The sequence below is a fragment of the Pimephales promelas genome, chromosome 5 (assembly GCF_988280905.1).
Source record: "Pimephales promelas chromosome 5, fPimPro1.hap1.1, whole genome shotgun sequence".
NCBI lineage: Eukaryota > Metazoa > Chordata > Actinopteri > Cypriniformes > Leuciscidae > Pimephales > Pimephales promelas.
The window spans coordinates 26,533,515-26,556,339 of NC_142773.1; the positions used below are offsets into that span (position 1 = coordinate 26,533,515).

At 42.6% G+C, this 22,825-nt stretch overlaps 1 protein-coding gene across 2 annotated transcripts in view; it reads left to right on the forward strand.

Annotated features, from left to right (window-relative positions):
• The window catches only part of ptch2 (patched 2), a 33,521-nt gene extending 12,165 nt beyond the window's left edge, over positions 1-21,356 (forward strand). For both annotated transcript variants that reach the window (XM_089131199.1, XM_039654760.2), the window contains exons 3-22: positions 4,671-4,860; positions 4,951-5,020; positions 5,190-5,281; positions 7,443-7,638; positions 7,721-7,842; positions 8,508-8,655; positions 9,498-9,629; positions 9,738-9,893; positions 9,975-10,067; positions 10,178-10,303; positions 10,914-11,032; positions 11,133-11,872; positions 12,753-12,895; positions 12,993-13,173; positions 13,277-13,557; positions 14,652-14,789; positions 14,887-15,029; positions 18,503-18,893; positions 18,995-19,502; positions 19,639-21,356. In XM_089131199.1, the coding sequence (XP_088987325.1) occupies positions 4,671-4,860; positions 4,951-5,020; positions 5,190-5,281; positions 7,443-7,638; positions 7,721-7,842; positions 8,508-8,655; positions 9,498-9,629; positions 9,738-9,893; positions 9,975-10,067; positions 10,178-10,303; positions 10,914-11,032; positions 11,133-11,872; positions 12,753-12,895; positions 12,993-13,173; positions 13,277-13,557; positions 14,652-14,789; positions 14,887-15,029; positions 18,503-18,893; positions 18,995-19,502; positions 19,639-19,673 (4,004 nt within the window). In that variant the 3' untranslated portion in view covers positions 19,674-21,356. The remainder of the gene's footprint in view (positions 1-4,670; positions 4,861-4,950; positions 5,021-5,189; positions 5,282-7,442; positions 7,639-7,720; positions 7,843-8,507; positions 8,656-9,497; positions 9,630-9,737; positions 9,894-9,974; positions 10,068-10,177; positions 10,304-10,913; positions 11,033-11,132; positions 11,873-12,752; positions 12,896-12,992; positions 13,174-13,276; positions 13,558-14,651; positions 14,790-14,886; positions 15,030-18,502; positions 18,894-18,994; positions 19,503-19,638) is intronic.
• Positions 21,357-22,825: the final 1,469 nt, after the last annotated feature.

Below are 22,825 nucleotides of genomic sequence, written 5' to 3' on the forward strand. Positions count from 1 at the left end.
AACAGTCGTAACTTAATTTTTCTCATCCGTTTTGACACTATTTCAATGTGCCTGACAGACGTGTACACACAGGCAAGCTGTACAAACATTACTAAAAAGTTAAAAAGTTTACCCAGATATCTGGGTAGCAGGCCTGTTTGAGTTTTATGAAGCCACCAGGCTGTAGAAGAGAGGAATAAAGAACATATACACATTGCATGAATGACCTTGTCCACAATGTAACAGTGGTGGAACTAGCACAAGCCCAGAATTTATACAGCCACATGTGGACAGTTCAGTGTTAAGAGCAGTTATCTAAACAAAAAAGAAATGCGAGCTAAATGCAATAATTCATTAGAAAATACACAGTCTTCCAGTCCTGGTGCCGGAATCAAGAGAAAGAAAGCTCTATGAAGCATTATTGAAGGTGAATGGCAAGCCACAGTACCCCAGCTACATAAATAAACTCTAACTGCTGAGACTTAGACCTCACCAGTAGAAAGTACAAACAAGGCCAGAGTCAACCTGGGTCAGTTGAAAATGTTTACTTCAACCCCCCACTCCACACGGGCCAGCCATCCAGCCCCCATTACTCAAGAACAGCCATAAGAACTGAATGCATCCCTTCTCAGAGTTTAGCAACTTTCTACCCTAAATCAGAGCGTTGCCAATTAAGGCTACACTTACTCTGCCAGAGTTTTCATTCTCTCGACCTAATCAGTTCGTTTGGCATTGCATTTGTTTTCTAACTATTGGGTAGTCTAACCAAGAGCATGATGCAGTTCCAAAGGTTGTCAGTGCAGCAACAGAACACGTTTCATATTGGATAGAGAGGCAAATCGAGGTCTAGCTCCATGGCAGAAGTGCTAGGGGTACACCTTTAGGTTTATATTCTTAAGCTAATGTTACTAGAACAACGCCAGAGGAGGCAGAAGTCGTCCAGACCCCCAAGAAGATGCCCCTCTTGCTGCCTGATTCAGACAGTATTTCTTACATTCAGTCCAGCAAGGGTCATTCTCTTTGATCCATGCTGGAAAAAAAAAAAGAAACTGGTCACTTTTTTTGGGAAAAAAGTCTCCTTTTTGTCCTCCTCAACACTTTGTCCTTTTGGTTAGGGTAAAAAAAAAACATTTTCTTGGTACGTTGTGGAAAAGAAATGGTTTCTGGGCTCAATAAATTCATTTCCAGTTTGAATGAAACCAGCAACGTGGAAAATTTTTGCCTTTCACCGTGGGATGAATGTATGTTTCAACCACACATTAAGCTGCATTAGCAGCCAGTGGAGTGCCTAATGTGGGTATTTTTCACAGCAGCCAACACTAGGGCTGATTAGCATAATTAGTACAGGGAAGGCTATACATATGGAAATAGCCAGGACCTAAATGCCAGAACCGGTGGAAATTTATGTCAATGCTGACAGAAGTATCAGGTCTGAATAGGTGTTAGCTCAAGCATAGTTTTAGAATTCTGGATTTGTTTTTAATATTTTTACCTGAGTTACAGTGAATGATGTGTATTAGTTTTATCATCAATGCCAAAAAGTTCTGTCAGAGAGATGCACAGGAGGACATTCATGTGTGCTGATGCATTTCACACAAATCGACAAGCTATGAAGCCAACTCTTCCTCCCTCTCTTTAGCATTGTTTTATCTGCTGGGAAAAACAAGGTCCAGCTGCTTTTGTAGTGAGTTTCTCTCTTAATTTTTTTTCTTGTTTGTTGGAAAACAAGTGAACGTGACTGAAAATGCGGTTGACAAAGACCTGCATTGAGTCTCTTGGTGGCCTTGAGTTAGAGCTCATAGAGGCAGAGGTGGATCAGTCTCCATCTGCCACTGTATTGGGGCGAAATGGGGTGGTTCTCTCAGTCATGGTCAAGCTATTGAGACTCCATGTGATTAAGAGTAGCAGTGAAGCTGAAATGGTTAAAAAGATTTGCACTTGAGCCAAATCTATCCTTCTTGTCTTTATAATGTGTTTGGAAAGAAGAGGAAGAAAAAATCAAACAAAGAGCTTGAAATGGACATTATGGGGGCTTGACGGGACCAAGGCGAAAGAACTGGACCGGCTTGTTTTGTTCTTGGTGGTTTCATATACTAATGTGTGTGGAAGAAAAGGGGTAAACAGAAAGAGAGAATGAATGTGTGTATGAGAGAGTGTGTGTGCGTGGGCACGCACGGGCACCCGACTGTGTATCTGTGCTCTTGGATTTACTTGGGTGGTGAAAACAGGTAAAAATGTCTCTTTCAGCAGTCTTCCTTGTGGGACTTCCTCCAGAACAGCGTGAGTCCTTTCAGAAGCCTCTTAATCCCTCTAATCTGTCCCACAACACTTTGAAGGTGGCCTGTCCTAATTGAGAAAGCACTGGGTTTCAGACCTTGTTGCTTATTGGTACTGCACCATATTCAAATGCTCAAATTTTGACAGTAAAGGCATATTTTTGCGTAATCTTTCAGTTAATTTTAACCTGATTGTAACCAAACCAAGTCAAATCACATTTTCTTGCTCCCTGCATCAATATGGTAACCATAACTTTATTTTAGGTCAATGTAAGCATGCAGTTGTAGGTGATATGTCGCAGAGCATTGGATAGGCTGTGCCAGGGTGGATATGAGTGAGATTAGAGTAGACAAGGTCCACTGGCAGGGTGACACCGGGGAGCAAGTGGCTTCATCTCCATAGTTAATTACATGTCACTTTCCATACTGCCCACTGGGAGGGAACCCCCTCACACCAGCTCATTTTGCTGGTTTGCTCCTGGGTGGGACCTTGAGACAAGCTTGCCGAAGCTTGCTACCATTGTGTTCCAGTCAGTTAGGGCAGACTGTAGATTTGCTTCAGCTTATTATTTGCTAGATAGTATTTACAGGATCCTCTGTACAACTATCTAATCTGTGAGACATTGAGGCTGGTTTCCTTTCTGGCTATGTTGGGGAACATTGGTCGGACCCTCCTCATGGATAATTGGCCTGTGATGGTGATGTCACCCCCAAGGATGTGAAAAATGAAGGTAACAAAGAAAGGAGGGGCTCTGCTTGGGAGACCGTAAGCTCTGCATGGGAGTATAGCTACATCGATATCACACAACACCTCTATGCTGCCCTCACTTTGGTGTCTTTTGACTTTTTATTTTGTTTTCATAACCATGGACCTCTCTACACTGTTTCAGCCCCAGTAACTCAAAGCAAAGATGCCCCCCCAACCCCCCAAAATGTCTGTGTTTGACATTTTTAGCTGTTTGAATCTCAAATGTACCCAGATCACTCTTCTGCATCACAGTTCTTTTTTCCACCCTCCTGTGTTGTGTTTCTGGCTGTGAAAGTATTTGCGTGCCTGTCTCTTTAAGTGTACAGCAGCAGTGAGCCGAAAGAACAGAGCAAAGCTCCCATCTGGAGGGTGGCTGAGTGGAGCGGTGACTGAGCGGCGGGGCCCACTCGGGCCTCTAGCTGGGTGGTCCAGATGGGAGGAACCAGACACAAATAGCTATAATTTACTTCAGGAGCCCCTGTAATTACAGGCCCAAGGATTGGAGCTCAATTCCTGCAGATGCCTGAATGCATTAAATATGAACATGCTGTCCATATAACGACACAAATACGTGTTTGCGTTTTGCAAATGGATACAGCCTTCAGATTTAGGCCGCCACATTTTTTGAAGTAATGTGTTTATGTAACCTGCATGTCAGATAGCTGCATGAATGAAACCAGGAGGTTGAATGTTTGCATTTTTAAAGTTGTAAGCTCCAGGGCAAACCACATGGAATTTATATTTGTGGTGCAATTTCTTTGTTTCTGTTCAGCTCTAAGCCATTTACAAAGCTGTGGGCTACCCTGACAACAACAGCACTAGTCTATTTCTCTCTTTCTGTTTCTTCTGTTTCTCTATGTCTCTTTCTCTTCCACTCCCTCTCTCAATTAACTGAGGCAGGCAGCGAGATGTGCCGAGGAGAAAAAGTGGCTCGGTGGGCTCAGCCAGCCAATGCAGGCTTGTCATCATGTATTGGGAAGTGGAGGGGCAGACGGGCAGGCTCTGATCTGGGCCGGTGTGTTTCATGTGCATTTGGCATGGCCGCAGATACCCCGCGTCCTCTTTTTATCACCGCCTCCGTTAATTAGGAGGCTGGACTCGGGAGTTTCCTCTGCACTCTTTGATGCTTTTCGTTCCGACTCAACATACCACATGAACGCCATTTCTGCTTGTACTCTTCTGCCTTGCTCCCTCCTTCAATTTACTGCTTAAATCTTGGACGTGACAAGTAGATCAAGAAAGACCTTAAGTCTTGAGGGACCTTCCAATCAGGAACCACAGTCTGTGCTAAGTAGTAGTTAGCCATTAATTAAAACTTGTGTTAAATTTTGGGCCATGTCATAAAGAGTACTTCCGATCTTTAGTGTGCTAGAGATATAAATGTGATCCACTTATCTGTTTTCTGGGGTTAGTTGGAGAGTACACAGGGGAGTGAGAACTAGCGTGTTTAATCTGTTTAATTTGGGTTTAATTATGACATTAACCTCTCACTGAAGATCATGGTTGTTTCTTTGTTTAAACAATTGTTGCAGTGTGACCATTAACAGAGAACTATATTGTTCCTCTGGCTTGTTATTTTTATCCACAGTCAAAAGGGATAAAACATAATGACTGCAAAGGTCCTTTCTGAATGTTTGAAAATAAACCTTGGTGTCTGTCTATTTCAGCTGGCAGTCGGGTAAGCAAGGAGCTACGCTACACAAAAGAGAAGCAGGGAGAGGAATCCGTTTTCACCTCACAGATGCTCATACAGACACCCAAACAAGAGGGAACCAATATTCTTACCCAGGAGTCTTTGCTGCTCCACCTGGAGGCTGCTTTGTCAGCCAGCAAAGTTCAAGTGTCTCTTTATGGAAAGTGAGTGCAACCTCCAGAAGGATTATAGGGAACACCAACAAACATGAGGGCCAGTCTTTTAATATGTGGTTGTATGATTTCTTCCCACAGATCCTGGGATCTTAATAAAATTTGCTTCAAATCTGGAGTCCCAATTATTGAAAATGTCATGATTGAGAGGGTAAGCATGTTTTTTGAGTGTTTTTTGACTTTCTCCCAAATCATTTTCGTATATTATTTCTTTTTGCTTAGTGCTTCATACAGCTATCATAGGGCTCATTTAAATTAACTTGCATTTTATCTGTGCCATGAAATCTGTCTTACCAAAGATGATGTGCTATTTCTCCCAGATGATTGACAAACTTTTCCCCTGTATGATCGTGACTCCTTTGGACTGCTTTTGGGAAGGCTCCAAGTTGCAGGGAGGCTCCGCCTACTTACCGTAAGCATTCTGCTTATTCCTTATTATATAATGATTGTAATCTCTAATTAAGTCATACACAGCTTGACTATTATTAATATATAAGCTCAAGAGATCAGAACTAACTATAGAACAGGATTGTGCCTTAACTACAGTGAAAAACGGCGCTGGGTGTGACAAACTCTAACGTCAAGCCCCTAGCAAAAGCTCTATTTAGTCTGTTGATAAGCTGAAGCCTGGTTCCGTCGTTGTTGGGGCTTGAGTTGTCATCAGTGTGGTGAGAGGGCTTTACAGGACAATCTCTGATCCTGCACCCCTGAGCCACCACCCAATCCCCCCAGCCTGAAGAAGCCCTTATGGAAAGGGGAGAGAGAGACAGAGAGAGAGATGACTGCTACTGGGTGGGTAGGAGGGATGGGTGGGGGTGGGCAGGGGAGCTTTTGGGTCAGACAATGGTAAGCATTCTTTCAGTTTACGAGTGAGTGTCCATCAGTGAGGGGGCCCTGGAGGGGGCCCGGCTTTGTCAGCACTGGGTAACACTGTGCATTCTCATGGTAATCGCCCAGGCTTGGAGCTGTAAGTTGTCCAACAAATGAAATGGGCATTATTCAAGTCGTGGGCCCAGAGAGAAAAAAGAGGGACGAAAAAGTCGGAGAAATTAACTGTGGACATTAGACATTGTAGTTTACATTTCCACCCAAAATACCTCCTTAATATTTTGGTGAAGGAAAATGTATAAATTGTATTCTATAACAAATAAAATGGTCATTATTCAAGTCGCAGGCCAAGAGAGAAAAAAGAGGGACAGAAAAGTCGGAGAAATTAACCATGGGCATTATACATTGTAGTTTACACTTCCACACAAAATACCTCGTTAATATTATGTTGAAGGAAAATGTATAAATTGCATTCTATGCTGCCACCCTTCCCCCCATAAATTGCATTCTAAATTCGTGCTGGACAAACAATTGGCTAATTTTCAATTGGTTACGATAGATTCTATCAATTCTCATAGAGACTTCTTCCTCTTAGTAGTACTCCGACTATCTGAGAAAGATGAGTGGCCTTTAAAAATATTGTTATTCATTGTCTTTATTTCTCTATTTGGCCATGTAGAGGGCTTGAGTTAGCCACTGAGGCTAATGTCCTCTCAGGCTTCCGCTTCAGTTCAGCTGTTTTTTTCTAAAGGAGAGAGAGGGAGAGAGAGAGAGAGAGGGAGGGAGGGAGAAAAAAACTTGAGGGAACAAAGAGCAGCAATCTATGGAAAAACAAAAGGGCCCAGGCCGGTTCACTCAAGCAAAAAATAGGAGATAAAGGAGACTCTCTTTGCAAGCAGGAGCAAAGGCGCTTGGTATGTGGGAATGGGAGAGGACCAGCTTTATTTGAAGCTGCTCTTCATGAGTTATTAGAGTGAGATTGGTCCTGGAGTTAGGACACTATTCACTTTTATTCTTCTTTACCTACAAATACCCATCACAGTGAAAGGCCCCTCTCTCACTCTGGGTTCTGAGGCATTTTCTTAGCTACATAGGTGTTGACTGTGATTGTTGTTTCTTTTTCTTGTGATGTGTAATAGTTTTAATTTTCAAGGCCTTTATAATGTAATATCGTCAACATTTTGCAATCTTCCCAGAAGAACCACCCCTATTGAGGACTTACCTTGTAACAAATTAGAACATTAAAAGAGTCCAAATGTAACTTAACTACACCTAGAGAATTAGTTCTTGGCACATCAATAGACAGCAGTCCACTCTCTCAATGCCCACCGACTGCGAGAAGATAGATTAAAAACTGCAGACTGAGGGGTTGAGAACACTGAGCTCAAAGCAGCATTCAAGATGCACAGCCCTTCACAGAATTCTCACTGCCCACCTTCATCCTTATCAAGATGTATTAGAGGCAGAGGTAATCGTTGTGACTCAATGCACAAAGTTAAGAGACAGCAGCCTGTAGACCGCCAGCACATTATGCCCCTCCGTGTAACAGGATAATAAACGCTACTTTATGCCGCATCTGTAGTCCACCACCACCAGGGAGGGACTGGTGCCGGCAGGCTTGGAGAAGCAGCAGTGGGGAAGGGGAAAGGGGGATTGCTTGGAAAAGCATGCTATCTTTTGAAAAAGTTGTAGAATTGATTTAGCCTGCTTAAAATGTGTCTCAATTTTGTTGTCTGTTGTTGTAGGGGCATGCCTGACATTCAGTGGATGAATCTGGACCCCCTCAAGCTAATGGAAGAGTTGAGCCAGTTTACATCTTTAGAGGGCTTTCGAGAGATGCTGGATAAGGCTCAGGTTGGCCATGCCTATATGAACCGCCCATGCTTGGATCCTAATGACACTGACTGCCCTTACAGTGCCCCTAATAAGGACCCATGGCAGGTGGGAACAGTGTTGTAATGCAAATGACGATGTCTTAATATGAGTCTGTAGATTTTAAATGTGTGGTCTGTGTTTTATTTAGGTCCCCGACATTGCTGCTGAACTTCAGGGCGGTTGCCATGGTTTCTCCAAGAAGTTCATGCACTGGCAGGAGGAGTTGATCCTGGGTGAAAGAGTAAAGGACTCCCAGAATGCCTTGCAGAGGTGAGAAAGGGGGAAAGAAAGAAGGAGAGTCATGAGGAGGGGGTATGTGGGTGGGCCTCTCTTAGGAGGCCCTGACAAGAGAGAAAGTGAGAGAGAAAATCAGAAAGAGACAGAGGTGGCGAGAGAGAGGGAGGAATCGTTCTGACTCCTAATAACCTCACACATCCAAGGAATTCCTTACATGAAGAGGGATCAGTTTCCACCTCTGACCCCAGTATAGGAAAGACCAATTAAACATGATGGACAGCCGCATAACCTATGGACGGATCTGAAATGCAGAGTGGAGGAAAATGAAAACACATTGAAAAGAAAAAAGAGCATATGATACAAAGTTAACAAACTGTGGGTAAACTAAAATCAAAAGCAAATGCATTTGACACCTATAATTTAATATCATATGTGTATGTGTATTTTTTCGATGCAGTTTAATCTGCAATCAATGAAAGTCTCTGCAGGAGCGGACATTGGCCTTGTGCCAAGCATTTGAGCATTGTTCTAATCTCAGTAGAAGTGTGATTTACAGCGGCCTGAGAGGGACCACACGCATCATTTCAGCCTTTATTATAACATGTCTGCCTATTAACTCACCTTGCTACTCAATGGTATTTGCACATGCATTATTGTTCGTTCTGATCTCACTCAGTCCTCTGTATTTCCCCCTACAGTGCAGAGGCTCTTCAAACCATGTTCCTCCTCATGAGTCCCAAACAGCTCTATGAGCACTTTAAAGACGATTATGAGATCCATGACATCAATTGGAATGAGGACAAGGCCACTGCCATCTTGGAGTCCTGGCAGAGGAAGTTTGTTGAGGTAATTTCCTATTTCATAACAGATCCCAAAGGGTCACTTTGTGAGGTCTAAATGGTTTCAGTGACCACGGAGGGTTCCTGGCTGGGGTGGAAAGGTAAAAAGAGTGTAGGAGGTCACAAGTGGTGCTAGAGGGTTGTTTTCCTTAGACCAGAGGATGGCAACGTCTGCCTGAATTCCATCAATCCTCAGCTGCCTAGTAAAGGGAGTCTTCCTAGGAGGCCACTGACAAACTTCCAGTTATAGGAAAAAGCTGTTTTTGTGATAACTGACACCCAGCAGAGAGAATTAAAGAGAGAGAGAGAGAAGAGCCTTCAATAATGGCTACTGCCTCAGAAAGAGAGCAAGAGAAGGGGAAGTGAAGTCAGGGGTGGTTGGGGGGATAGGGCACTGTAAAAACAAAGTGCAGGGGTATTCCTTTCCCCTTAAGTTTGTCGGCCATTCATGGTGCTGATGGAGTAGCCTGAGAGACCATGTGATCTCATCTGATCCATCTGACCTCTGCCCTCTGGCATCTGTGCTCATTATTTCTCGCTTGTCAAGCTTCACAGGGTCTCGTGTTATCTTGTTTGTGTGTTATTAGGATAAAATAAGAGGTGGATGAGGGAATGCTCCAAAGAAGAATTAATGTTTGTGTGGCTTATCTGAAAAAGTAATTCAATATTTGTTTTGTGTTCTGCAATGTGTGCACAAGTTCGTTAAAAACACAATGCTAGGTTAAGCATCTTTGCTCATGCTGAAATTGATTAAATTGCACTGAGTGACAATAGGTATCTTACATTTGATATATGCTCTTTCCAATACAAATACTGAAAAGCATGTGAATTTGGGATTTTTGTTTCTAGGTTGTCCATGGGAGCATTCCTCAGAACTCTTCCTCCAGTGTTTACGCCTTCTCTACCACCACTCTTAATGACATCATGAAGTCTTTCTCTGACGTCAGCGTAATCAGGGTGGCAGGTGGTTATCTGCTCATGGTAAGACATCCATTACTGTGGAAACTCTAGTTAAGGCTAATGGAAATGTGATGAGTGTGTCTCCATATGTGTGGAGCTATTCCCTTACATGTGTCTTTCTATGCACAGCTGGCATACGCATGCGTGACCATGCTCCGCTGGGACTGTGCTAAATCTCAGGGTGCGGTAGGGCTGGCAGGAGTGCTGCTAGTCGCACTATCTGTTGCTGCAGGACTTGGACTGTGCTCACTGTTGGGGCTGTCCTTCAATGCCGCCACCACGCAGGTAAATACACACCTAAACATCTTAAATTCACACTCACCCTCAAGGCTTGGCTGTAATTCAGAGCTTTGCATTCATCCACAGGTGCTACCATTTCTGGCCCTGGGCATTGGAGTTGATGACATGTTCTTGCTGGCTCATTCCTTCACCGAGGCCAGATCTAACATCCCATTCAAGGTATCTCATGAACACGCTCTGGATTATGACTTCTAGGGCCTGAAAGTGTTGCCTAGACTTTCTGTTGCTGTTGAAGATCACAACTCATTCCTTGCCATTTCTCTCCATAGGAGAGAACAGGTGACTGCCTGAGAAGAACTGGAACCAGTGTGGCTCTCACCTCCATCAATAACATGATTGCTTTCTTCATGGCTGCCCTAGTGCCTATTCCTGCACTCAGGGCCTTTTCCCTTCAGGTACGAGTGTGTATTTCGAGTGTTAGTACATGTCTTGAACTATTGCGCCCTGTGATGCCCATTCAGAAAAACTGGCAGGGCTGGTCACCAATGAAATGGGCAATGAAATGTGGCTTTAATAAATGAACGGTGAAAGTTTATTCAAAGTGAGGACAGCATCTCTTTCCCCCTACATCCAACTAATGTCATAGCCTGTTTTTCAGGTGGGGGAAATGAGATGGGTGAATATATATCACTATATCACCCAGCCATCATACTGTGCTTCTCTGATCTCCCCAGGCTAACCCTGGGTGGTCTGTGCTGTAATGATATGGAATGTAATGTCTGTCTTCTGCTCAGACTCGCTGTGACCTTGGGAGTCCCCTTTCCTTGGATTGTTGACTATTTGTGGAGTGATGGGGGAGGGGGTTGCTGGTTGATTTAGGGTGCATATTTTACTTTCTGGGATTCAATCCGAGGCACTAAAACAGCGAGGGATCCTGAATGCAGAGTTTTTTTTATCAAGTTGAGACAGCAGCTGTGGAGTCGGGTGGCAGCGTAGAACTCATGAACGAAATGACTTGGCCTCTATCCTAAAGTCTCTCTTTCTCTCTCTTACTCTTTTTTTCAGGCAGCAATTGTGGTGGTCTTTAACTTTGCCATGGTTCTGCTGATCTTCCCTGCCATTCTGAGCTTGGACCTGCAGAGGCGGGAGGATAAAAGACTGGACATCCTGTGCTGTTTTTACAGGTAACTAAGATGCACTGTCCTCTTACTTCATCTCAGTCAATTTTACAATGCCAAAGCCTGTCGTACTCAAGATGTTAACTGAGATGTTTCTTTTCTCCAGTCCCTGTTCCTCTCGGGTGATTCAGATCCGGCCTCAGGAGTTCTCCGATGCTAACGACAACCATCAGCATGCTCCGGCTACCACCACCTACGCTGGCTCAACGATAACCACCAGCACCCATATCACCACAACTGTGCAGGCCTTCACCCAGTGTGATGCAGCTGGCCAACATATTGTCACCATTCTGCCACCAACCTCCCAAATCTCCACCAGTCCTCCATCCATGGTCCTTTCCACACCCACTCCCACCTCTGACCCTTATGGCTCCCAGCTGTTCACTACCTCCAGCTCCACCCGAGACCTTCTAGCTCAGGTGGAGGAGCCAAAAGAGGGACGAGAGTGTGTGCCTCTGCCTTTCTTTCGGTGGAATCTGTCGAGCTTTGCACGGGAAAAGTATTCCCCTCTGTTGCTAAAGCCTGAAACTAAGACTGTAGTGGTTGTCGTTTTTGTGGCTCTTCTGAGTCTCAGCCTCTATGGGACCACAATGGTTCATGATGGACTTTACTTGACTGATATTGTCCCCAGGGATACAAAGGAGTATGACTTCATCACTGCCCAGTTTAAATACTTTTCCTTCTATAACATGTACCTGGTTACCATGGATGGCTTTGACTATGCACATTCTCAAAGACAGCTTCTACAACTTCACAATGCCTTCAACTCTGTAAAATACGTAGTTAAAGACAGCAATCACAGACTTCCCAGAATGTGGCTGCACTACTTCCAGGATTGGCTCAAAGGTAAGTCTTTGTTTCAGAATGAGCTCTTTTTCATTAGTGGTGCTTGCTAAGGCTACAGGTTGTACTACTGTTTTTCAAAATGCTTAAATCTTAGTCTAAAAATTTTAGACCATAACTTGTCAGTGTTGCACTATTGTGTTAGTCATAGATTAGTATATTTCAGTATCTAAAAAATATTTGTAAATAATTTTGCATAGATATGGTGAAAGATGCCACAAAGTAGCATTTTCTGCTGTGTTCACTTGTGTGGGAAATACTCTTATCTCTGAAGGTGACGGAAAAAGAGTTCAGTGAAAGTTCACTTCTGTCATCGGCTTTTGTGTTCCTCCAACCTGGACATAGAGAGGATTATGGGAGGGTCAGGGGGTTATCTCGGACTGTTTGCTCACATTAGTTAGTACTGAGAGCTGAACCGTTGCATCCACAATAGTTAAAACCCAACAAATTGAAAAGAAGCTATTTATTTGGCTATATATAAGGCTGTGGAAACTGAAGGTAGTTTAAAAGCTCTCTATTTCTCCCCATTGCTATTTCCTTTTCTTGTGAGGAGATCTCTATAATTATAGAATGGTTGTGGAAACTGTTTTTCAGCTGTTGCTAGACTTAGTAATTTGGAGAGCACGAAAGGCTTTCTCTGGTTAGTTTATTCAGCCCACACACATTTATTCAGCACCAGGCAGAAAGATGGCTTTTATATGCCTGTTTGTGTGTGTGGATTGGCCTTAAATCTGACCTCGAAAGTTTTTTTGCCCCCTATCTAAGGGAGGAGTGATTTTAATAATCTTCTGCCATAGCTTACTGAGTTGTTAATAGAAATGTAGGAAGGTTTGGACGTCTTTCTCACAGTTGGTCTAATTGTACATGTACATGATCCATGTAGGTCTTCAAGCTACATTTGATGCTGATTGGGAAGCTGGCAGGATCACCTCTGACAGCTATCGCAATGGCACAGAGGATGGAGCACTGGCCTACAAGCTTCTCATCCAAACTGGCTCTAAGAAAGACCCTTTCAACTACAGCCAGGTGTGTGGTCAACTATTGGTACAATAGTTTAAATACTGCTTCAAAACTTTGCCGTCTATCCCAAAACTTACAATTACAGATTTTGTTTCTTTTAAAGCTTACATCCCGTCGCTTGGTGGATGAGGATGGTCTCATTCCACCAGAGGTTTTTTACATCTACCTGACAGTATGGGTCAGTAATGATCCGCTGGGCTATGCCGCCTCCCAAGCCAACTTTTACCCCCATCCTCGGGAGTGGATCCACGATAAGTACGACACCACTGGGGAGAACCTTCGCAGTAAGTAAACCCAGAAGTGTGACATCATACAGGTTGTCATACAGTATTTATGGATATGTTTCAGAAGTTTGTGTCTAAGAGCAGTACTTCTCTTCTCTTTCAGTCCCCGCGGCAGAGCCTCTAGAATTTGCTCAGTTTCCTTTTTACTTAAATGGCCTCAGACAAGCCTCAGACTTCATTGAAGCCATTGAGAGTGTGCGCACAATCTGTGAGGAGTTCATGCGGCAGGGAATCCAGAACTATCCCAATGGCTACCCCTTTTTGTTTTGGGAACAGTACATAGGTCTGCGCCACTGGTTCTTGCTGTCCATCAGTGTAGTGCTTGCCTGTACCTTCCTGGTGTGCGCCATTCTCCTGCTCAACCCTTGGACCGCAGGCATCATTGTAAGTCTGCCTTCCTCTCACCCTAATCCATTTCTAACTCTTTTCTTTTCTAGCATTTTCTCTTTTCTCTTATTTCTCTCTGATCCCCTCAACACAGCTCAATAACTTTGCCACCAGGGCAGTTATCTGGGGAGGGTCTTTGCTGGTTGTCTAGAGGGTGCTGCTTGCATAGACGCATATAAACACACAGTCACACATATACATACTCTCCCCCTCATATCTTTTGTCATTCAAATGATGGCAGCAAGACTTTCTAAAGAAGAAATGCAAAGCTCTCCTGAAGGCTTTTACCTCCAACTGCCTTTGTCCAGAAATTTGGGGACAGGACGGATCTGCCCAGTCACGACCTTGGCCTGCTAAACCCATCCATCAGGGACTGGATGTAGTGGGGGTAGTTGGTCGGTGGGTGGGTGGGTTAGTTTAGGGCCTAGGAGGTGTTTCACACAGGCTGGCAGGTTCCTCAGATCAAGGAAACAAGAAGCAGCCATTGGCTTTGGTTGACATTTATTTCTGGCTTAGCTATAATATATCAAACTCTTTTGAGAGTAAATGCATATTGCATTTATTTAAATTATAAATCAATTCAAAACTATTTAGTGCACTTTATTTTTTTTCCTTTTTTTTACATGACAGAATCGCTTCTGTCATCTTCAGTTTCACTGCCTATATGGAGCCACAGTAAAATGGATTTTACTATCTCCAATTAAAGCATGACTAAATTGGGACCCCTGCCAACATCAAAGGTTTTAAGTGGAAAAAACTTAACCTAGTTCCCTATTTATTGTATTAAAAAAACAGTTTCTCATGAGTAGGAAATACTGAGAACTACACTGCACCAGGAACGCAAGAGCAGAATGGTCCTTATGCCCTTCTATCATATAGTGTCACCAATTTCCGTCCTCCTGAAAATGAATAGACATGGGGAATGGCCTTTAGATAATGTGAAACTTGGGGCAGATTACAGTAAAATGTAGAGGATATTGGCCCAGTAATTCATTTCTGCATTGTGATTCATGTAGAGCTATTTCAATGCACATAGTTTCTTGTGATGTAGCTGCTAACGTGCTAGTCTTTTCTTTTTTTTTTGCTCCCAGGTTTTTATTTTGGCCATGATGACAGTGGAACTTTTTGGCATCATGGGTCTAATTGGTATCAAGCTGAGTGCCATTCCTGTGGTCATCCTTATAGCCTCCGTTGGTATTGGAGTGGAGTTTACTGTGCACATTGCGCTGGTAAGATAATCTTGCGCAGTAATTCATCAGTATTTGGTCTATTTGATTTCAATAGCAGAAATACATTTTCATTCTCTCTATTTTCGCACTGTTGTAGGGTTTCCTGACTGCCATTGGGGACAGAAATACTCGTTCAGCCGTGGCTATGGAGCATATGTTCGCTCCTGTGATTGACGGCGCCATCTCCACTCTGCTGGGAGTGCTCATGCTTGCTGGCTCAGAGTTTGACTTCATTATGAGGTGAGTGATTGACACTTCTCCAGGCAGGTCTCTGAGGTCGGCCCATATGCCGCCTTTAAAATGGTGGCAGCAGGCCTTCTTCAGGGAGACAGTTGTCCATGTGGCTCTAGGGTACAGGTGGTAACGTTTGCCTCCCCATCACCTGGTGTTGTCAGTCTCTAACTGCCCTTAGACCACCACGGCACTCTTACAAACATATTTGAGCAACAAATGGAGTTAACATCAATGGAGTGCAGCAGCTGCTTGTAAACATGTAAATATACTACCTAATGTCCGGTGATTCAACATGCACACACTTGCACCCAGAATGAGGGGAGGAGGTCAACTGTCCAATCATTTGGTTGTGAACTCCCTCTAGCCATTACATTTGGGCAGTTTTTCCGCCTGGTTTAATGCCTGATTCACAGGAAGAAAAAAATGCCAAATAGTCTTTTTTTTTTTCAACTGGATTTGGACTCTGCTGAAAGCAAACCACAACCTTGAGAACCGCCAAAAACAGACCCATGACACAAAATGTACTTAGTTGGAAAACCCAGCACAAAAAAGCTGCATGTTGAAAATTGTATATATGCCCCTTGATCATTTGTTTTCAAGCACCCACTTTTTGCACCAAAGAGTAACTTGGATATGAGGACAAATTTTGGGTCTTCAGGTAACTGCAGGAGGGTGTTCGAGCAGATTGTTTTAAGGACAGTGCTAAAACTGGAGGAAAGATTGGGGGTTGGGGATTGGAGCAAACCATTTGGTGCAAGCGGTGTGCCAGCACTGGGGCATTCATAGTGGGAGGTCCTGTTTAGATGTAGAGAGAGAGAGGTCTGGCCCTCTAGCTGGGGAGTAGCATAAATGCATTGCTGTAAACATCTCCTGGCTATGGGACACTGAATAAACAGGAGAACAAGCTCAGCAGCCCCTCTTAGAACTAGCCACCCTTTCCAACCCCTGACTTGGAATGGAAAAGATTACAGTTTATATAAACAACAGAATTCCTAACACTAGGTCTACTCTGGAGGTCTAACCCAGGCGGGGCCCATGGATGGTTTAGTCTTTTCCCCCCTTTTTTTTTCTTTTTCTTTTTTACTCTTTAAATAAATCATGCTCCACTTTCGGAATGTTGACTTATTAAAATAAACATGCACCCCTTTTCCAATCTTTTCATGTATACAGGACTGTCAGACAGAATGAGCGCCTTTAACTAACAAAAGGTGGACATAAGTGCAGCCAGAGATGGTTGGCTGCTTTGTCTGATTTTTTCCATTCTTAAACAGCCTTCATGTTTTTAATAAACATTACAAACGGTGATGAAAGGATGATTGTGCCTTTCTCAAACTCCTATCAAAGTGTCACCTAAACTATGGGATTCTTCTGAACTGTTTTCAGCCATCATCTTAGAGAGAGATGACTGAAAAAGAAAGCGGTTCACACTCAAGCTGTCTGATTCATCTATGTTAATGAATCAGACATGAACGAATTGGGAGGAAGGAGTAGAGGGAATGAAAGCAGACTTGCTTGTCTCAATCTGAGAAACCCATAGCAAAGCTCAGTCTCTGGTCTAAAAATGGCATATAATTCTGACCAGAGTCTCTGTTAGTGGCGCGTTGTCTGCACAGACCCCGGCGGGCCACCTTGGAAATTTGGGTTTTAGAGGTCAATTTAAATATTACCTCTCCCTGGCTGTGCATAATGACTGAAAATAGGTAATTATAGTGTTTTTAAACCCAGAGGTTCTGTGATACAGTACAGGTCTCAATTCCATAGGGAGCAGTGATAGAGACAAAACCAAAATAGATCCAAAATGGAGGTTCAGTGGTGCGATGACCGTCAGACCTGTAATCTTTTTAACAGGGTTTTTTGATTCATTTGTTTGACTGTTCTCAGACAGCCAAAGTAAACACATGGCTTCATTGGAGGAGACGGGTCAGTGGACAGCAGTTTCCACTGTACGTCTGGAATGCTCCAAGCAGATATGCCAAAGATGAACTTTTCCCCCTCTGCCTTTCTTTCTTAAACCCAAGGTTCTTGTAGATGCGACGGAAGCAAAAATGGTCAGAGGGTGGGAGGTTAAAAGAACATTCCAGTCTTTTTTACAGATTCTGTTCCTCTTTTTCTTACCTCGAGAATTCTGAACCACAGCTAAAACAGCTGAATTGTCTCTTTTTAGTGTAACCATTTAACTGGAGTGCTCTCTAATTTTCTCATGCACTGTCTTTCTTGTGGTGAATCAGAGCCCTCCCTCAATGCTCTGAGCTGGAGCACAGAGGAGTAGACACCCTCAGAGCCCTGCAGCTTATTAGTGAGCCCTACATGTTAGCACGCAAGCCAGTGTACAGTGCAAAACTAATAATGGTCTTCTCAGCATTATATCTTTAGCCTCTACTTCTCAGCCTTATATCTTTAGCCTCTACTGCTAACATCTAGCACTCACCCAAAAGCTAAAGCCTGGGAAACCTCATTCACCACCCTCTCCCTAGGCCCCTTCGTTCAAACATACGTTTTCAGTCTTAAGCGACTCTGCACCCCTTTACACTGCTCTACCAGACCCGCTAGTGCCTGTGCCAACCAGACCTCCAGGTTCTTGGCTTTGGAGTTGGAGGGTGGTGTTTCCTGCTTGTCTTCAGCACTGGATTAATGTCCCTGCATTAGTCACCTCCACTGAGAAAATAACTAGTCTTAGTATTAGTCTTACTCAGAACGGTTTGGACAAATACGAATAAATCCCCTTCGCACTCAGAATACTTGTTGAACGCAGGAACTGTTGTTGATGGTCTCTTGGGTTAGTTTTACAGGTTTCGCGCAGAACAGTTTATTGCACATGTGAAAGAAATACCTTTTAGCAGATATGCATGATTGTGTTGTGTGATTAGCTCTTGAACCAACATGGCTGTTGAGGGCCAGGAGGAGGGACGAGAGAAAGAGGAAGAAAAATGTAGAAAGGAAAGGTCTGGCCTGTCCTTCCCAGTGTAAACACAAATGTGGCTTGCCCTGGCCAGGGTGAAATAGGATCTTAATAAGAGAGGGTATTAAGTTGCTGAGGAGAAAATTGCATTAACAGCAGTGGCAGCTTTTAGACAGAGGGAGGGAAGCAGAGGGGAGAAAGCAATGGAGAGGGGTGACTATTTCTGACGCGTAGAATCTGCTCACTAATGTAAACACATCTCCTCAGGAAGTGGCAGGGCAGTGGTGATAGATGAGTGCTCCCAGAGGGAGAGAGAGTGAGCATTAGCTACAAAGATGGAACCCAGGAATTTCTCTTCAGCTTTGTCAGGTCGCCAGGACAGAGGAAGCAAAGAGAGGGAACGTAGGGAAAAAAACCAAAAAAAAAAACAATGGATAAGAGCATCCTACAAGAAGTCTTGTGTATGACCTTCCTCTCTTGAATGATGACCATATTGTCTCATATATTGTTTGAATATGCTGTGGATGTTTGGTGGCTGCTTTAGCTTTACAATTCTTTTCATTTGTGTTCTCTTTTGCAGATACTTCTTTGCAGTGTTGGCTATACTGACATTGTTGGGGATCCTGAATGGTTTGGTGCTACTTCCGGTACTGCTTTCGCTTATGGGCCCACCAGCTGACGTCATACCCGCTAACAACGGCAATCATTCGCAAAGTCCCTCTCATGAGCCCATGCCTCCTCCTATGAACCACCATGGGTACTACGCTGGGCACATCCCCAAGGGACCACGTCAGGCGTTCTCTGAGACCTCTGACTCTGAATACTATTCTGAAACTACGACAACCTCTGGCATCGGCGAGGAGGAGTATAAGTACTGTGACAGGAGCTCATACATCACACCACCAGCTCAACTGCCAACCTCTCATATTCTGCTTGAAGCCAGCAAGAACCCCAGCTTCCCTAAGCTCACAGTAAGTCGACCTGACAGAAAACATTAGGAATCAATCTGCTTACGATGTAGCTGCCATTGAACACTTTTGTAATGTGTTTTGTGCTTGTTTTTGCCTTAAAGGTGGTGAAGCCTTTTGATGAAAGCAGCTCTAAAGGACAGAACAGCGAGTCAACACAGAATGCTGTCAACTCGGTCAGTTCACAGATCACACGATGGGACAACAAACACGAGCACCAAGGGCAGAGGAGACAACATTTACCTAGCGACAGGGCCCACTGTCCTCGTAGGACTACTCAGTGTGGCCCAGGGCCACAACCAGGGAGAGGGCAGCCGCAAAACAGGACTACAGCCCCAGCACACAGCCCTGGGGCATTGCAGCGCTCTAACAATGCCATCACCATGGTTACAGCAACAGCCTCTGTGACAGTGGCAGTGCACCCCAGTTTGCCGGGGTCGTACCAGGGTTACATGCACGAGGGTTTTGAGGATAACGAGTCAGACTCTTTTGATGACTCTAAGAGGACTTCTCAAACATATGGGAAAGCTACACATTATAAGAGGGACTCTTTAGAACTTCAAGATCTGGAATCCACAGAAAAAAGCCAGCATAAAGCTAACCAGACACTAGGTAAAGATTTTAACCTTCTATGGCTTCATATTTAAAATCCCAATACTAGAGATTTGTGTATTTTAGATTATTCTGAAAAATCAGGCATCTGTCCTTACTGATCGTGACCATATCCTATCCTTTACGTGTGTTACAGGTGGTGCATGGATTCAAGCAGCCAAAGATTGCTAGACTGCTCCCAGCCCCCACATCCCTTTGTCTGGAATCTCTGGCTGTTTTTGGGAAGTTCCCAACCCCAGCCAAGGGTCTTTTATCTTATTGAACTGTACATAGACCTCACACAGACAAGAGGATTTATTTTAAAATTATTAAAAAGGTCTTTTTAGACATTTATAAATATATATATATATATATATTTTAATACTAAAAAGAGGGAAACTATTTTAAAATGTGCTGTATAACTGGTGTATTCTCTTGTGTAAATGTCAGATGTATAGATTGTAAAATTAGCTATATGTAAAAATAAGTGAAATGATATTGGTTATTGAAATGCAAGGTCAGTGTTCTTTTTTTTTTTTTTTTTTGCTGCTACTCTTCAAATTTAAGATGACGTGTCTTGAAAATATGCAGTACCCCTTTCCCCAACATAAGCCAAGATTTAACTTTATATTAACAAGTTCTTAAACTGCAGCCAATAGGAAGCTTATCTGTTTTGTTCAAAGATGTTGACCTATATTTGTTTGCACTGTACAAAATCAAAACCTATATAGATAACAGTTTTTCTCAGTTGAAATTTCCAGGTTTTTTTCCTGTATTTATTGAACTTTTTTACTGACAGCAACCATTGTGCCTTCTTAATTTTTAATCTTACAAAAATTAATTTGTCAAACTGTTGCATCACTATACTGTTCAGGATCAGCATTCTCATTGATATGGACTGTTAGCTTAATGTTATCATCTGTTTGTTTGTTTTTTTCCTCATGGTGTCACACATTAGCATGAAATGCTCTGTCTATACAGTGTGTAGTGAACAGCAGAACTATGGGTCTAATGTTTTCTGTTCCATTGTTCCGTTATATACTCATTTGCAGGCTACATTTATATACTTGAAGTGGTGGTTAAATTACATTTTTTTTTTTTGTTGTTGCTTTTCCTCTATGGTTATTTTAGCCATACATGAGTAAGCTTCAGTTAGTCACCATATATGCCCCAGCAAAAGTTTGGTAGATGTCCTGCAAACGTGTAGTTTACCCAAATATCATTCAGAAAGGGAATTGTGTGTGTGCGCAAAAGGATATTCTTGTTTTGCTCGTTTGTTTTCTCTTTTTTTTTTGTCATCTTGTTGGCTGCTTTGTACATAGCAAAAGCCCCGCGCAATAGTTTACCTGGTAGTTGCCCTCTGGGCTTCTCCTATAAGGCCAGTGTAGGGACAGATAAATAGTTATGGTGCTAGTCTTCCTAGTATTCTGTCTGCAATGCAGTTCTTTCTTAGGTCCAATTTCAGCCAAAAACTCACTCATTCAGTATTGGTCAAGTCACTGCCAGAATAAATGCAGGGAAAAATGTTAATGTAAGTGGCAGCTTATCTTACTCTATCTCTTTATTTAACAAAATATGTTTTAACAGAAACAAAACAAGTAGCTACTGTATCTGAAAGACAAGGCAAAATAAGCAATCTAAAGCACATGTAAAGCTTAAGGACAGAGGTGGCTTGGGCAGACAGGAGACAAGGGTAGGGGATGGGGGTTCTGCATAGAGGTTTTGTTTCAAATGTATGTCATGCCATATAAATTATTTATATTAAATTTTTATTTTTGTAGTTTGTACAGATGTTAGTCACTAGACTGAAGTTATATTTTTAAAGAGTAAATATATTATAAATATAAATATATAATTATATCTATTTGTTTCTGAGATTTTGTTTTGTTTTTTGTTGGGGGAGGGGGGTGGGTATGGGTGGAGCAGGCTTTGAAATGTTCATATTGCTGTTGGAAATAATGAAGGAAAGGTGTGGCTACAGTTGTCCACCTTCTGTAGACTCTTTGCCTTTCCTTCTTTATGTAAAGAATTGAAGTTTCTGGTTTTGTTGTTGTCTAAATCACTGTGACTTCAGAAAACTTTATGGGGAAAAAAGAAAAGAAAAACCTTTTGTGACCATCATTTCCTTCACCCTTTATAGGAATTCAACTAACAAAATAAATGGAAAAAAAAAATGACTTTTGTTCTACTATGGCCTTTTTTTGTGCGTCATATTTTGAAGTTATTTATAAGTTGCCTCACTATTTTTGGCCAATAAATGCTGTTAGGATGTGAGAGGTGATTAGGGGAGTGAGGGGAGGGCAGTTTAGATGTATCAGCTCCACACTTCCTGTTTTATTGTTATGACTCCCCAGGCTAGTGTCGTCAGTACAATAAGCCCACCAATGGAGATGAAAGGCGTGTGCTGTAAATTCCTCAGCTTCCCACAACACGGGCTCATCTGTCAGCTTCCTCGGGCCTGTCTGAATCTGATACACCTTTGGCTTTTGAAGTTACTGTCGAGGCCCCTCAGTATCAGGACAGACAGTGAGCGGGTCAAGGGTTTTGCCTCATGGAGTCGGAGAGCAAAGACTGAGGCCGTGGGGCATGATCTCGTTCGACATGTTAGAGTTTCAGTTTATCAAAAGGAACATGTTGAAAGCTTCTGCTTTGTCAAAATTGCTGATGTAAAACGAGAATTCCTTGTTATGCATTTACAAAAGCTTGGTTTACATGCACCCAATTAATCTGTTCGCAATGGCGCAGTGGCTTTGAAAAGCCTTCATGTAAACACATTAATCGATCCGACTGAACTTGATCTGAATTAAATATTGATCGTATTGGTGTAGACCTGAAATAATCTAATTAATAATGGAGAAAAAAATAATTGAACTGAATCTTCTCATTCAGGTTCAAAAATACCTTAAAAGTTTCTGAATCTGAAAAATCACACAAAGTTGTGTATGTAACATACGTATTGAGAAATGCATATAAAATTGAGGTTAATGGGCCAACAAGCAAATCCATTAAAACACATACATTTTCATTCAAATTCCTATTCTTAAGTCAATTAAGTTTTCCCTAAATCATGCATGAAAAGGCAGCCTCCACATTAAAGTATATGATGGAAATTTAATGACTTTAAACCGTATCCTTTAAACCGTACTATTAATTAAACTAAATTGTTTAATTTACCTAAAATAAAAACTAAACTAAACAGGTAAATCAAGTTAGGAAAAACCTGGTTCTGCCAAGATGCAGGGAGCCTGTGACAATATATATATATATATATATATATATATATATATATATACCCACATATACACTCACCTTAAGGATTATTAGGAACACCTGTTCAATTTCTC